The following is a 16564-nucleotide window of genomic DNA, read 5'->3' as shown; positions in this document are numbered from 1 at the left end:
AGAAACTGAGTTGGTGACAGTCTTCCTTCCTTCCTTCCTTCCTTCCTTCCTTCCTTCCTTCCTTCCTTCCTTCCTTCCTTCCTTCCTTCCAACATCAAGAGAAACCAAGTTGCTGACTTTCTTTCTTTCTTTTCTTTCTTTCTCTTTCTTTCCTTCCTTCCTTCCTTCCTTCCTTCCTTCCTTCCTTCCTTCCTTCCTTCCTTCCTTCTTTCCTAGAAAAACCAAGAACAATACCGTCTGCCACACGGCTACTAAGAAAGTAATTCCTCCCAGGTTTTCACGCCGCCGGTTCGCAACCTTGCAAAGGCCGTTGGGCCAAGGGTACAAAAAAAAGCTGCTGGAGCTACAGGCAAGGGGAGGAAGGTAGGGATGATTTCGGAAGCGGACAGTCCTCGCGAGAGGCGGCGTTGGCGTCTGCTCGCATCCCACCGGCCGGCTGTGGTCCTTGCTGCTTGGCCTCCTGGAGGTGAATAAAACTGAGGCCGCAAGGGATGGTTGAGTCAACTGCTCGGGGGGGGGGAGGGGGGGTTCGTGGGTTTGGGGTTTTTTTTTACTTCCCAGGGCTGGGGGAGAGGGGGAACGGAGGAAAGCAGGCGATGAAGAGAAAAAAAAGAAAGGAATGGGATGATCGTGCAGCTCCTTGGAGGTGCTTCCCAGGGAACGCGGAGTGGAAGTGGGGGGGGGGGATCTTCTCAGTTCTCACCCTGGGAAAATGGGAGTGGCCCACTCCCTGTGATGCATGCTACAGACTGCATTATCGTTGCTATTATTATTATTATTATTATTATTATTATTATTATTATTATTATTATTATTATTATTGTTTCTCACAAACATAAAGTGATCCATTGGAGGAGGAGGAAGAATGTGGAGTCCTTGGTGCTCTCTGAGCTTGGTGGTTTTCTTGCAGATGTTTTGTTACCCAACTAGGTAACGTCATCAGTGCTAGAAGGGAATGTAGTTTGTGGAAAGAAGGAGGAGGAGGAGGAGGAAGGAAAGGGAGGAAAGGGAGGAAGGAAGGAGGAGGAGAAGAGGAGGAGGAAAGGAAGGATGCAGGGAGGAGGAAAGGAAGGGAGGAAGGAGGAGGGGAGGAGGAAAGGAAAGGAAGGAGGAGAGGAAGAGGAAAGGAAGAAAGGAAGGAGAGGAGGAGGAAAGGAAAAGGAGGAAGGAGGAAGGAGGAAGAGGAGGGGAGGAGGAAAGGAAGGAAGGATGAGAACAAGGAGGAAAGGAAAGGAAGGAGGAGGAGGCAGGGAGGAGGAAAGGAAAGGAAGGAAGAAGGAGAGGAAGAGGAAAGGAAGAAAAGAAGGAGGAGGAGGAGAGGAGGAGGAGGAGGAAAGGAAGGAAGAAGGAGGAGAAGGGGAGGAGGAGGAAAGGAAGGATGAGAACAAGAAGGAAAGGAAAGGAAGGAGGAGGAGGTGGGGGGAGGAAAGGAAGAAAGGAAGGAGGAGGAGAAGGAGAGGAGGAGGAAAGGAAAGGAAGGAAGGAAGAGGAGAGGAGGAGGAAGAGGTGGTGGTGGAGGAGTGTCCTCCCTCATGGAATGAGGGTTTTCTGCACTAGGCATATCTCTCTCTATATATATCTATATATATATTTAAAGAAAACCGGGGAAGGGGGACTGTAAACATCGATTCTGGTTCAGCCCTTCCCACCGTCAGAGCCTGAAGGTGAAGACGACTTCGGTCTCGGGATTCAAGCCCGTCGGGTTCTTGAGTTGGGATGTAAACAAGCCGGGGGCAGCCGGGTCCGTGTAAGGCCCCCCCGGAAAACAGCAGGCTCCTTCGGGGATGCCCCGCTCCTCGATGGGACTCCCCTGGTTCAAGGCCAAACTTTTGAGCTTCTGCCTTTCCTGGGCTTGTCTGGCCCGGTTGGCGATGTATCTCACCCTGCTTTGACTCCGAGAAGAAGACCTTCGGATCAGGACGGTCTCTTCTTCTTCCTCCTCCTCCTCTTCTTCCTCAGCCTTGGGAAGTTCCAGGCAGGTGGGGGAAGTGATGTCGTTCTCCTGCTGGAAGAAGGTGAGCTTCTTCAGGCGCTCCGTCAGCTCGTCCGGAGATCTCCCGGACGAAGTCTTGGAGGCCCCGCGATGGGCGCTCACTGAACGGGTGGCGAAGCTACGGCGGATGATCCGGTACTTGCTCTCCGAAGTGGACGTGATGTCATCGGAGGTGAGGTCTCCAAGGCTCCTGGACTTCATGGGGTTGGCGTCGAGGTTCTTCTGCTCTTCTGGCTTCAGGCACGACCGCTTGAGGCTCTCCATGTACAACCGGTTCCAGGTGTGCCTTCTGGATACCGAGGAGAATCCGAGAGGCCTTGGGCGCAAGTCATCTTCCATGGGTTGGTCCAACCTCAAGTTGGGGTTGGACTTGCTCTTGGTCACCGTGGGGGCTTCACGCCCAGAGGCCGCGCTGGCAGACCAGGGCCTCACGATTCTTCTCTGAGGGACGGCATCCAGGGTCTTAGGAGGACCGAGGTCCGGAAGGCTTTTCCGGGCAAGGTTGGGGAAGGAGAGGTCTATGACGGTATCGTTGGAAGACATGCTGGAAGAGGAGGACATGTTGTCCTGGTGGGTGCTGAAATCAAGCTTGCTCCAGATCCGGTCATGGACCGTGGCATCCCAATAAACTTCCGGCGCGGAACAGTCATCAGGATGCTTCAGGGAGACTCCCTGCTCGCACCGCTTGTATCCTTCATCCTTCGATCTCCTCACAACAGTCGGAGGCACAGAGACCAGGACAGTGCGAAGTGGAGTTGTCGGGGTCCTGCTGTCCCTTTCGCTTTGGTATGATGGTCCAACTCTGTTCTTCTCATTGCTTGTCGTCTGTTGAACCAACCTGCTGGTCTTCTTCTGGCCATTTCCAGCCGGGTGGAGGCAACAATTGTCCGACGCGTGCTGCCCTTGAGAATGGAGAAGACCTCCGTGGCAAGGAGCTCTTGTCCACCCTTCTTCTTCTTTGGCGCTTCCCATCCCTTCTTCTTCTTCTTCTTCCGAGACACTGGGAGCGAGAAGCACCTTCTCCGAACCCGGGTGGTGGCGCAAACGAGAAGTTCTCTCAAGACACCCAGGGTGGTCGCTTCCATCTGGAACTTCTTCCTGAGAAGGACGAGGCACAGAGTCTTCTTTGGGGTCTTCGCTGACGGGGCGGGTGGGCAGAAGGAAGCAGGAACTGCTGGAAGGCTGGTTCTCGTTGGCGGCGAGGGGCTCTTCGTGGATGGTCTGCAGGCTGCATAAGGAAGGGGCCGACCGGTACATGGAAAATTGGTAGACATCTGGAGGAAGAAAGGAGAAGAAATCCATGAGTGAGAGGACGCCCAAGAAGTTCTCAAAGAAGATGGCTCGGGTACTCTTGCTGTCCCATTTTGAGTTACCCGTTGTAAAGGGAAGCCTACTTTAAGGGATAGTTGTCAAACACAACCATCTCAATAGGTAGAAGTAGAAGCAGCTGCGTCCGGCTCACACAAACGGACAATGGGCCGATCCCCACCACACGGGGATGGGATTCAGCCGGTTCAGGCAAACTGGATGCTAATTTTACATCTGGTTCGCTGAACTGGTAGTTGGAAGGACTGGCTGGCCTCGCCCATCCCTCCCCGGAGTCTCCACGTGCCCAGTTCATCATTCCAGGTAAATGTAGGGTCCGCGCAGAGGCTCCGGGAGAGCGAAAAACGAGCCCCCCAAAAGTCCAGAAACGGGCCCGTTTCTGGGCTCCGGAGCCTGGGGAAGGCTGCTTTTGCCCTCCTGGAGGCTCCACACGGGCCCTACACTTAACTGGAATAATGAACTGGCTGCATGGAGACTCCAGGGAGGGGCGGGCGGGGCCAGCCAGTCCTTCCAAGTACTGGTTCGGCGAACCAGATGTAAAATTAGCATCCAATTTGCCTTAACCAGTCCGAACCAGCTGAATCCTGAGTAGGCCATGCCCCCCCAGCAACCGGGCAGAGAACCAATTGCTAAAATTTTTCAATCCCACCCCTGCCACCACATCCCACCTCCCGCTCTGTTCTGGCATTGACTGAAATTCTTGTTTTCTTTTCACTTGGTTCTATCAAAAGGAGGGAGCACCATAGATGGGGGGGGGGGGGGAATCTATCTGTGCAGTCATGAAGAATGGAAAGCGACTGGATCGCCCCAAATCAAACCATCGGATCTTCTCGTTACATAACCGTGTGGCTATTACGTCAAGGGGTAAGACATTTAACCAGAAAAATATGAATACCTCAAATTAATATTTTAAAAGATAATATAGTTTGGGTTTTTTTTTTTTTTTATAAAAAGAACCATCACCAAATATTGAAAAGAGATTAACTTTTAAGCACCCGGACTATAACTCGTAATATAAAACAAATATAAGATTAAAAAATACGCCACGTGTAAATACGGGTAAAAGATTGGCATGGCTTGGAGTAGATAGGAAATGCTTGCAGGGAATATTAACCTGGTCATTCCCAGTTAACGTGCCAACTCAAAAGCTCAGCGGGATGATTCGGTTGACCTAGGATTAACTAGGTTGTGTGAACACGGCCAGGAGAATGGGCGGGTTTTGCAACCCGCGACGCTGGGATGGCCATGCTCCGGAGGAGTGGTGGCCATTCACTGTGGCTAAATCGGATCCCCCAGAGAATCGCAGTGCCTTCAATAGCAATTGTACTGAAGACTTATATAGCTCTTGACGGGGGCTTTGGAGCCCCTCTCTTGCCCCCAAATATCTGGGTCCTCGTTTTACCAGCCTCGGAAGGACGGAAGGCTGAGTCAACCTTGAGCCTGGTGAGATTTGAACTGCCAAATTGCAGGCAGCCGGCAATCAGCAAGGAGCCTGCAGTACTGCATTCTAACCAGATAGCTAGATAGATAGACAGACAGACAGACAGACAGACAGAGAGGCCTGCAATACCGCATGATAACCACTTCATCACCGGGGGGGGGGGGGATAGGAAGAGAGAGATGATAATTAGATAGATAGATAGATAGATAGATAGATAGATAGATAGATAGATAGATAGATAGATAGATAGATAGATGTAGATGATAGATGATAGATAGATAGATAGATGTAGATGATAGATAGATAGATAGATAGATAGATAGATAGATAGATAGATAGATAGAGACAGACAGACAGACTAGAGAGAGAGGGATGGATGGATAGATAGATATGGATGGAAAGAAAAAAGGAAGGAAATATAGATAGATGGATGGATGGATGGACGGATAGAGATAGGTAGGTAGGTAGGTAGATATAGATAGAAGGCAGACACAGACTGGAGAGAGAGGGATAGATAGATATGGATAGATAGATAGATAGATAGATAGATAGATAGATAGATAGATAGATAGATAGATAGATAGATAGATAGATATAGATAGAAGACAGACTAGAGAGAGAGGGATAGATAGATATGGATAGACAGAGAAAGAAAGAAAGAAAGAAAGAAAGAAAGAAAGAAAGAAAGAAAGAAAGGGGATAGGGAGGAAGGAAAGAAGGACGGGAGGAAATATGGATAAATAGATAGAGATAGGTAGATAGATAATAGCAATAGCACTTAGACATATACCACTTTATAGTGCTTTACAGCACTGCACAGCCCTCTCTAAGCAGTTTATAATCTGGATCCTCGTTTTACTGCTCACGGAAGGACGGAAGGCTGTAGAGAAAGGGAGAAAGCAGGCAAAGGGAAGAAGCCTGAAAGAAGTCTTCAGTTACCTGGGGTTGGATCATCCTTTCAGTTCTTAACTACCCGGTGAAAGAGGGCACGAGGAACAGGAGGAAACGAAAGAAAGGGGGGGAAAAAAGAGGGAAAATAAAAACCAAGTTAGTTCAGGGACAGAGAATGAACTAGGAAAAGGAAGCCGATGGAAACGAGATTACGGTAACTCCACGGGCTGATCCTGAGAATTCCGCTTTTGACCAACCAGAAGAAGCTTAAAGAGAAAGAATTGGGGGGGGGAGAGAGAGTCCAGGATTATGGGTAACAATGTAGAGTGCAAATCTGTTGAAATCGGAACGAAGAATTATGGAGCTGGAATGGGGCCTTGGAGGTCTTCTAGTCCCACCCCGTGTTCTATTTCCACTCCGTCAGGAATTCTCCGGGTTCAGCTAAGTAGGAAAAATAATAATAATCCTGTTTCTCCACTCTGAAATAGGTTTTATTGGCATGTTGGGATTTGATTCTCGGACAACAGGAGGTTTAACAGATTTAACATGTTAAAACGGGGGCGCAACACGCTTAACCGATGCTTTTACTTAGCAACAGTAATGTTTGGGGGGGGGGCATTGTGGAAGTTCAAACCCACCCCTTCCTCCGCCTAGAGAAAATGAAATATCCTGGGAAATATTGAAAAGGCAGGATGTTACATTTTCCCTGGATCAGAAATGGAGAAACATGTTTTTAGGCAGGAAACGGACTCACTCTGAATAGCCCCCACCTTTGTCAATGGGCCATTAAAGGCCTGAGCCAGTGCTTAATAAAGATCTCCCCCCTTCAGCTCCAGGGTGAGGGGATTAAAGCATGAGAATATTAGCCCTTTGCCTATCTCACCACAGAAGAAGCAATGCTCAACCAAACTTGGACTCCAAATAGAGAGTTGGCCCCATAGGAGTCTGACAACCAATCAGAATAGAAGCTCGGGTTCAAAACCCAGAGAGGGCATAAAACCAGGGATTTTCTCTTTTTCTTTCTTCACCCAACATCTAGAAGGATGACCTTTTCCCCCAGGACCTTAAACCACTATTAAACCATCTTTCCAAGCAGCCTCCATGATTCCTGTGTCTTTTTTCCCCACTTGGAACTGAACCCAGAGGGAAATGTCTTCCATCTGTCATAAATCGAGGACTACCAGTATGATACATCACTCAGGGAGCCAGAAGGCGAGGAGTTAATTTTGGCTTTTTTTTTTGAGGTAGCCGTTCTGGTTGGATGAGAAGGTTCTTAGGATCACACCCAATGGAACACACAAAAAAGGGACACCACAACAGCTCGCAAAAGAGAAGAACCGGCATGCAGGGGAAGGTCACTACTTCTCTACGGTAAAGCCCCCCCAGCGGAAATGAAATTACGACACCATGCTTGGACGGTCACTAAGAGAGGACGACACTGAAGCGGCCAAGCCCCACACCAATAACAGGGAGCGCAGGCGTTTCTACGGGGAGATGGTGGCACGGATGCCGGAACTGAGCTCCGGGAGCGCGGGAAGACCCGCTCTTACCGGTGAAGAATATAGGGGATTTACTCCGAATTTCCTCCATTTTTTCCGAAAACAAGGCATTCATTTCCCGCTGAAGGGTGCCCGCCTGTTTGCGGGCGCTCTCTGGCCAGCCCTTGGAGAAATCGGGGCTCTCGAGGCTGTCTAGGCTGCTGGAGCTGGAGGACACTGAGCCGTTGTTGTTGGAGCTCACCAGGTTGACAGTGCTTCGGTATTTGCCGCTGGGTGGAGCGCACCGCCACCGGTGCCAGGGGTGGTCCTTGGCCCCGAGACATGCCGAGTCCCCCTTTTTCTTCCCTGAGGTCCCAAAGGGCTGGCAGGTTCTGGGCAGGCTCCTGGTAGCCCCGTAGCCGGTGCACAGATGCAGATCGGAGCGGGCGCGGGGCTGTTCCTGGATCCCCCACGCTTTTAGCTCCACCCGCTCCTCGCCTGCCAAGCTGCCGCAGCAGCCACAGTGGTGGCCATTGCCGGAGGCGGGCTGGCCAGCGCCGGGCTCGCTCCACTGGCCCTCCAACTCGGGGCTGTCGCTGGAGCCGACCACGCACTTCATGCAATAAGTGGCCATGCCAATCCTACCCGTCTCGTTGCCCTCTTTCTGGAGGCAGATCCGGCTGGATCTCCGGAGGGGTTCGCTGAAGGTGGCGTCCCGGAAGCCCTGCTCGCGTCGGCTCTGCTCCCTGCCCAAACTGTGAGCCTTACCTTTGGATCCCTTGGGGTCCGCGTCCGTGCAGGTGACGGCGGCCTCTCGGGAAGGAGACGGCGCCAGGGGCGGGAGGTCGGATTCTTGGTCGAAGCGAGGGTGGGAAGCGTCTTCCGGAACGGGGTCCTTGCTGGCTCCTTCCGAGCGATCGTCTCGGGCATCCAGGGCGATCTTGGGCTTTTTTAAGCTCTTGGTGGGCGCGCTGGCCGTCCGCCGTAACAGCTGGCTGCTAAAGGAATGTTTGCGGTTGAGCTGACCAGCAACATGGCTGTCGAGGGAGGCTTGCTTTGGACTTCTGAGAAAGAGACTTTTTATGCCCAGCGCTGGTTTGACCTGCGGGGGAAAGAAGAGAAGGAGGAAAGCCGTAACAGAGGACGTAGATTTCTTTCCTGTGAAGCGAGGGGCGTTATGAACCTTACGAGAGCCCCGTTTAATCCCGGTTGGACCGGAAGGCAGAATTGGGAGGGGAAAGAGAGGAAGGGCAGTGTGGTTTTCAAGACTTGACAGCTGTGTTGAGACCCGCCTGTCCCCAGATGCTCGGTTTCCATTTCCTAACCCAAATGACGGTCCCCCGTTCCCCACGCCACCGTGACCACAAGCCCAATCGCGTGTTGGAACACGACTAACATCGGGGTGTGTGTGTGTCCTTGGTGCTCTCTGAGCTTGGTGGTTTACTTGTAAATGTTGTGTTACCCAAGTGGGTAACATCATCAGTGCTAGGAGGAGGAGGAGGAGGAGGAGGACAACGACTGTGGGGTCCCTGTTGCTCTCTGAGCTTGGTTGTTTTCTTGTTGATGTTTCTTCACCCAATGTCATCAACACTAGGAGGAAGAGGGGAGGAGGAGGAAGAGGAGGAGGAGGAAGAGGAGGACTGTGGGGTCCCTGTTGCTCTCTGAGCTTGGTTGTTTTCTTGTTGATGTTTCTTCACCCAATGTCATCAACACTAGGAGGAAGAGGGGAGGAGGAGGAAGAGGAGGAGGAGGAAGAGGAGGACTGTGGGGTCCCTGGTGCTCTCTGAGCTTGGTTGTTTTCTTGTTGATGTTTCTTCACCCAATGTCATCAACACTAGGAGGAGGAGGAGGAGGAGGAGGAGGAGGAGGAGGAGGAGGAAGAGGAAGACTGTGGGGTTTTCTTGTTGATGTTTCTTTACCCAACTCAACATCATCAACGCTAGGAGGAGGAGGAGGAGGAAGAGGAGAGGAGGAGGAGGAAGAGGAGGAGGAAGACTGTGGGGTCCCCACAGTCTCTGAGCTTGGTTGCTTTCTTGTTGACGTTTCTTTACCCAACTAGATAATATCATCAACGGTAGGAGGAGGAGGAGGAGGAGGACTGTGGGCTCCGCAGTTTAACTCTTGAGTTATTATTTAAAATAAATACATGAGTAAAAACGAAGTGAATGGCCAGTTCTTAATCGTGTTCATCATGTAGGGCTCCCACAAAATCATTTAAAGTATTTGGGCAAATACATAGCATATACAGACAGACAGACAGACTGCAAAAAAAAAAATCAGCAAGAAATCTCTCACGTACAACATACACAGATCATGGAAGAGGGGAACTTCCACCCCATGCCCCCCCCCCAAATACAAGACCCCCTCCCCATTGATGGGATGCAGTGGTGTGCAAGTGATAATTCCTTCCCCCTCCCTTCCCGTCCGCCCCTTGAAGTCACTGGATGCATCCCCCCCCACCCCGGCCCCCGCGAGGCTATTCGCTGACCCTTGAATCGAGACGAGCGATTCAAGATCCCAAATCCGGGTGCAAATTTGGTCGGGAAGTAAAGAAAGCCGTTTACGAAGCAGATCCAGGATGTTGGTTCCTTGGGGATCCAGCCCCAGGAATCGGGTGGCAAATTGGGGGTTTAAGAGAGGGCGAGGATGCCCTTGGCTCAAGATAGAGTAGTTGTTATTGGTTTTACAATGGCCCGCCCCTCCCTGGAGAGAGGAGGAAGTGCAGGTAGTCCTCGACTGGCAACTGTTCATATAGTGACCATTTGAAGTCACGACGGCACGGGAAAAAGCGACTTATGACCATTGCAGCGTCCGCATCGTCATATGATCAAAGTTCAGACCGCCAGCGACTCACCATCTTTTAACGACCCATAAATCCCTTGCGGGGTGACGTCTGGGCAATTGAAGGAACCTAGCAAAGTGTTGAATGGCCGGATGCTTTTCTTGTTGCCAGTGCGGAGTTGTCTGTTTAGCAGATACACTCTAATTGTGCCCAGAGAGAGAGAAATATCTGCCTCTCCCTAGGATCGAACTCACAGTCTCCTTATTGTGAGGCGAGAGCGCCATCTCTAGGCCATTGCACTGCTCCAGACCCTCAGCAACTGACTCATACTTACGACCGTCGCAGCATCCCCAGGGTCAGGTGAGCAAAATTCAGACGCTCGGTAACTGACTTGTATTTATGATGGTTTGCCATATCTCTGGGGGGGGAGGGGGTGTCACATGATCCCTTTTGGAGTCCTTCTGACGAGCAAAGTCAGTGGGGGAAGCCAGATTCACTTAACGACCATGTGACTAATTTAAGGGCTGCGCTGGTTTGCTTAACAACCGTGGGAAACCTGTGTAAAACAGGGAGGGGGGAACTCACTACACATCCATCTGGCTTTGACATTTTGGGCTTGTGGCGGTCGTAAGTCGAGGACTACCTGTAGAAACTACGGAGGAAGGAAATTTGGAATTTTTTTGAAAAAAACCCCGGGAGAATCCTGGATCGGCTTCATAAATGTGGAATAATTTACAAGTTCGATCGCTCGGCAAAACGTTCCGGGAAATGTTGCAATCCATATTATGAGTGTTGACCAAGTTTTGGTCGGGGAGGTATGTATGTGTGTGTGTGTGTGTGTGTGTGTTGTGGTTGTTGGTTTTTGTTGTGTTTTTTTTTTCCAGGAGGAGAAAAAAAGAAAGAAAGAAAGAAAGCAGAATCAGGAAAAGAAAAACATACACACACACACACACACAAAATGTTTAATGAGGTTTTTGGTGTGGAGGGAAGCATGCAAAGGTGGTGATGCTCCCAGCTCACTGCACCTTCCTAGGTGGCGCAGGAAGGAAGGCAGGGTACCTTTGTGGCGTCTAAATTTGCTCTGCTTCTAAAAGGAGACCTTTTTTGACAGACAGAAGGCCACTGAAATCACAAACAGACAGAAGTAAAAGGCAGAAAGTGAGACACGGGAGAAGGAGGGGGAAGAGGAGGAGCCAAGATGGCCCCTGCGAGACATTTAAGAAAGGGACCCACAGAAATCAGACAAGTAACATGGAAAAAAACTACGAAAGGGGAGGGGAGAGAACGAGAGAGAGAAAGAGAGAGAGAGAGAGAGAGACAGAGAGAGAGAGAGAAAGAGAGAGAGACAGAGACAGAGAGAGAAAGAGAAACAGAGAGAGACAGAGAGAAAGAGAGAGACAGAGAGAGAGAGAAAAAGAGAGAAAAAGACAGAGAGAGAAAGTGACACAGAGAGACAGAGAAAGAGAGAGAAAGAGACAGAGAGAGAAAAAAGACAGAGAGAGAAAGAGAGAGAGAAAAAAGAGAGAAAAAGACAGAGAGAGAAAGAGACACAGAGAGAGACAGAGAAAGAGAGAGAAAGAGAAAGACAGAGAGAGAAGGAGAGAGAGACAGAGAAAGAGAAACAGAGAGACAGAGAGGGAGAGAAAAAAAGACAGAGAGAAAGACACAGAGAGAGACAAAGAGAGAGAAAGAGAGAGAGACAGAAACAGAGAGAGAGAGAAAAAAGACAGAGAGAAAGAGAAAGACAGAGAGAGAAGGAGAGAGAGACAGAGAAAGAGAAACAGAAAGACAGAGAGGGAGAGAAAAAAAGACAGAGAGAGAAAGGGACACAGAGAGAGACAGAGAAAGAGAGAGAGAGAAAGAGAGACAGAGAAAGACAGAGAGAGAAGGAGAGAAAGAAAGAGACACAGAGAGAGACAGAGAAAGAGAGAGAGACAGAGAGAGAGAAAAAAAGAGAGAGAAAGAGACACAGAGACAGAGAAAGAGAGAGAAAGAGAGAGAGAGAAAAAGAGAGAGAAAGAGACACAGAGACAAAGAAAGAGAGAGAAAGAGAGAGAGAGACAGAGAAAGAGAGATAGAGAGGGAGAGAAAACAGAGGAAGGATACAGTTGGAGTGACATTATTCAATCCCCCCCCCAGGAATGCAGAAAAACGAGCAGAAAAAGAGCAAAGTGGCTTAACAAACGTTAAGGTTGGTCAAGATTAGCCACCTAAAATCTCAGGCACACACACACAAAAGCCTGCTTTTCATAAACCCACTTTAGAATAGAAAGACACAGTGGGAAGGGACCTTGGACATCTTCTAGTTCAACCCCCCCAGCCCCGCTGCTCAGGCAGGATACTCTACACCTGTGATGGCGAACCTGTGGCATGCGGAGTAATCTCTGTGGGCACGCGAGCCGCTGCTCTATGCCAGCTGATTTTCGCCCTCCCCAGGCTCCAGGAAAGTCTCCGGAGTCTGGGGAGGGTGAAAAACGGGCCTACCAGAAGTTGAGAAATGGACTGTTTCTGGTTTCTGGAGGGCCTCAGAGGGGTGTGTGTGTGAAAACGGCAGAGATGGGATCCTCCCGGTTCGGATAGGTAGTAACTCAGCCGCCCATGGATCCGAAACGGTTCTTTCGGCGGCGCTACAGGTGGCGCCATCTTGGTTTTTGCTTCTGCACAGCAGCAATTTTTTCAGTACTGCGCATGCGCAGGCAGCATGCCTCAACCGCGTGCAGCCGAAGCCTGTCCCTGAGCGAACCGGCAGTAAAAGCAGCCGGAACCCACACTTGGGAACCGGCCTCCTCAGGCCCCCCCGGAAGTTGGATATGCTCCGTTTCCGAACTTCCTGTGGGCCCGCTATGCCCGTTTTTTGCCCTCCCCAGGCTCCAGAGCTTTCCTGGCGTCTGGGGAGGGCGAAAATGGCCTCCTCTGGCCCCCTGGAGGAAGTATCAAGGTCAGCTTGGTGGCGAGCAGCGCACCAGCAGTCTGGCGTCCGTGGGGGGAAGTGAAGGGAGGGGTTGTGCACGCATGCGCATGTGGGGCGTGCTTTGCATTATGGGTGCTGGAACGCACGCTCGGATTTTTGACACTCAACAACAAAAACAGCCATCACTGTTCTATTCTATTCTATTCATTATTCTATTCTATTCATTTCCTTAATCTATTCTGTTCTATTTTACTTATTCTATTCTATTTTACTTATTCTATTCTATTTTACTTATTCTATTCAATTTTACTTATTCTATTCTATTTTACTTATTCTATTCTGTTCTATTCTATTTTACTTATTTTACTCTATTCTATTCTATTCTATTTATTCTATTCTATTTTATTTTTCTATTTATTCTATTCTATATTCTATTCTATTTTACTTATTCTATTCTATTCTATATTCTATTTTACTTATCTATTCTTTTACCTATTCTATTCTATACTATTCTATTTTGCTTATTCTATTCTATTCTACTCTATTCTATTCTATATTCTATTCTATTTATTTTATTCTATTTTATTTATTCTATTCTATTCTATTTATTCTATTCTATTCTACTTATTCTATTCTATTTATTCTATTCTATATTCTATTCTATTCTACTTATTCTATTCTACTTATTCTATTCTATTTATTCTATTCTATATTCTATTTTATTTTACTTATTCTATTCTGATTACTTTTACTATTATTATTGTTGCTGTTGTTATTATTTTGTATAAACAAATTGACCTACATCGTTCTTTAAGCACTTCTGTATATTGATGAAAAAAATGTATAAATAAAAATTTAAAAACAAACAAACAAACAGATGGGTAGCTTTTGCCATCTCAAAATGGGATGGTTTTTTAAAACCAATTGCATCCTTATTTTAGGAGAAAGGTTTCCCATACTAAGCTCAAATCACGAGCAGGTGAAAAAAATCCTCTTTTCGGCATAATTATTATTATTTTTTTTTACTGAGAATGAAATTAGGGGAAGGGTACAGTTGGACTAGATATTTTTCTCCCTCTCCGTCTCTCCAGAGGCAGGAAATGTACCATAATTTGAATTTTGTTCCGTTAATCAGCGGGACTGGCTTAGGGGGGTCACCGTTCACCCCTCCGAAAATGCAGGAAGGAATCTCTTTCCTTGGGAAGATTTATGCTCCATAATTACGTCTATTGATACCGGCAAAGACAGGAGCAGCAGAAATCTTAATGAGAAACACGAGGAGGGGAGGGTGAGAGATTTGGAGAGCAGGGAGGCCCGTAGATAAAGCAATCAAAAAACAAATCAGCTTGGGGAAATTGAAAAAGAGAGGGGAGGAGGAGGAGGGGGGGGGATTTGAGGCTGGAGTGAGAGGGGGGCGGCTTCAGAAGACAGGAGGAGATGCAAGAGGGGGTGTTGGGCGAACTGGAAGCCAGCAGGTTTCCCACCCACCCAAAAACCAAAATTGCTGCTAACATTTTTTTTTTAAAAAAAGGCCCTGTCAGTCAGCTGCAAATTAAAACGATCCATCAGGAAGGAACTCAAGCAGAAGGGGGGAGAAGAAGAAGAAGAAGAAGAAGAAGAAGAAGAAGAAGAAGAAGAAGAAGAAGAAGAAGAAGAAGAAGAAGAAGAAGAAGAAGGAGGAGGAGGAGGGAGAAAGGAAGGGATTTGATCAAAGGAGCTTCATCGAGGGAGAAAATTGCCTGCTGCGGAGAGATAGGTAAGCTTCAAAATGCTCTGTGTGGAGGCTGGTTCATTAAAGTAAACAATTTGTCAGTGCTGTCCCCCGTCCCCCAGCCCCAAAAATCAAAACAGCATCAAATAAGGGTCCTGCCACTATGGAGAAGGAAGTTCCTAGTCCTCATGATTTAAATTTTAAATCGATGCATTGAGTTGGACTCTCGCTCCTTCTAGTCCAGCAGAAGCTTTCCCTCTCTCCCACTCTTTCTCCCTCCTCTCTCTCTTCCCTCTCTCCCTCTCTCTTTCTCTCTCTTTCTCTCCCTCCTTTTCTCTCTCCTTCCTCTCTCTTTCTCTCCCTCTCTTCTCCCCCCTCTCTCTCACCCCCTTCCCCCATGCAGGGCCACTTTTCTATTGAACTTCATTTGCTTATTTAACACTGACAAAATTCACTTTCTGGAGCTTTTATTTTTTAATATAAAAAAGGCACAATGCTTAGACGCTGTGCTTTAGGGAGAGGGAGAGAAAGAGAGGGAGAGAAAGAGGGAGGAGAGAGAGAAAAGAGGATGGAGAGAAAGAAAGGGAGAGGGAGAGAGAGAAAGAGAGAGGGAAGAGAGAGAGGAGGGAGAAAGAGTGGGAGAAAGAGGGAGAGAGAGAGAAAGGGAAAGGGAGAAGAAGAGGGAAGAGATGGAGAGAGTGAGGAGAGAGAGAAGAGGAGGGAGAGGAAGAAAGGGAGAGGGAGAAAGAGAGAGGGAAGAGAGAGAAGAGGGAGAAAGAGTGGGAGAAAGAGGGAGAGAGAGAAAGGGAAAGGGAGAAGAAGAGGGTAAGATGGAGAGGGGGTGAGAGAGGGGGAGAAGAAGGGGGGGAGAGAGAAAGTTGGGGGGAGAAGAACAGGAAAAGACGGACAGGGGGAGAGAGGGAGAGAAAGGGAGGAGAGATGGAGAGGAAGAAAAGAGAGAAGAAGAGGGAGAGAAAGGGAGAGGGAGAGAGAGGAGAGATGGAGAGGGAAGAGAGAGAGAGGAGGGAGAAAGAGTGGGAGAGAGAGAGAGAGAAAAAGGGAGAAGACGGAGAGATGGAGAGGGGGTGAGAGGGGGAGAAGGAGAAAAAGGGAGAGGGAGAAGAAGAGGGAGAGAGAAGTACAGCGAAAGACAGACAGTGGGTGAGAGGGGGAGAGAGAGAGAAGAGGGAGAGAAAGAGAGAGGGAGAGGGAAGAGAGAGAGAGGAGGGAGAAAGAGTGGGAGAAAGAGGGAGAGAGGGAAAGGGAGAAGAAGAGGGAGAGATGGAGAGTGGGTGAGAGGGTGAGAGAGAGAAAAGAGGAGGGAGAGAAAGGGAGAGGGAAGAGAGAGAGAGGAGGGAGAAAGAGTGGGAGAAAGAGGGAGAGAGAGGGAAAGGGAGAAGAAGAGGGAGAGATGGAGAGTGGGTGAGAGGGTGAGAGAGAGAAAAGAGGAGGGAGAGAAAGGGAGAGGGAAGAGAGAGAGAGGAGGGAGAAAGAGTGGGAGAGAGAGGGAGAGAGAGAGGGAAAGGGAGAAGAAGAGGGAGAGATGGAGAGTGGGTGAGAGGGGGAGAGAGAGAAAAGAGGAGGGAGAGAAAGGGAGAGGGAAGAGAGAGAGAGGAGGGAGAAAGAGTGGGAGAGAGAGGGAGAGAGAGAGGGAAAGGGAGAAGAAGAGGGAGAGATGGAGAGTGGGTGAGAGGGGGAGAGAGAGAAAAGAGGAGGGAGAGAAAGGGTGGGGGAAAAGGAAATTTCCCCCTTGTTTCCTTCCTCCTTCAGTTTACTAAGAGCCACGGGATCTCACCGACTCCTGACAATCCATCCATCCCCTTGGAGGAACCTCTTTTTTTGACAAAATCCCCCAACTGTAGGATGAAAGGGGGCCTCCCCCTCCCCTGCGTAGACACCTAACCCCCATTCGGAGTAGCGATGGCCGATCCGGTGCCAGACGGCAAGGAATTACAGGGCTGGGCGTCATCCCATCCTTCTCCCCCCCCACCCGGCCCGAACTTTCCCTGGTGGATGTTGGAAGGAGAGAAG

The 16564-nt window shown here is 49.1% G+C and overlaps 1 protein-coding gene across 1 annotated transcript in view; it reads right to left on the bottom strand.

Annotated features, from left to right (window-relative positions):
* Positions 1-1424: 1424 nt before the first annotated feature.
* The window catches only part of PLCH2 (phospholipase C eta 2), an 85630-nt gene continuing 70490 nt past the window's right edge, over positions 1425-16564 (bottom strand). Inside the window, 2 exon segments of the mRNA XM_087702436.1 lie at positions 1425-3267; positions 7898-8231. Of these exon segments, the coding sequence (XP_087558562.1) occupies positions 1652-3267; positions 7898-8231 (1950 nt within the window). The 3' untranslated portion in view covers positions 1425-1651.

This window comes from Thamnophis sirtalis, unplaced genomic scaffold, assembly GCF_051295495.1.
Source record: "Thamnophis sirtalis isolate CommonGarterSnake01/CBP01778 unplaced genomic scaffold, rThaSir2_p1.2 scaffold_15, whole genome shotgun sequence".
NCBI lineage: Eukaryota > Metazoa > Chordata > Lepidosauria > Squamata > Natricidae > Thamnophis > Thamnophis sirtalis.
Note: the sequence above shows the minus strand (reverse complement) of the source record. Positions and strands in the feature narration are given on the sequence as shown.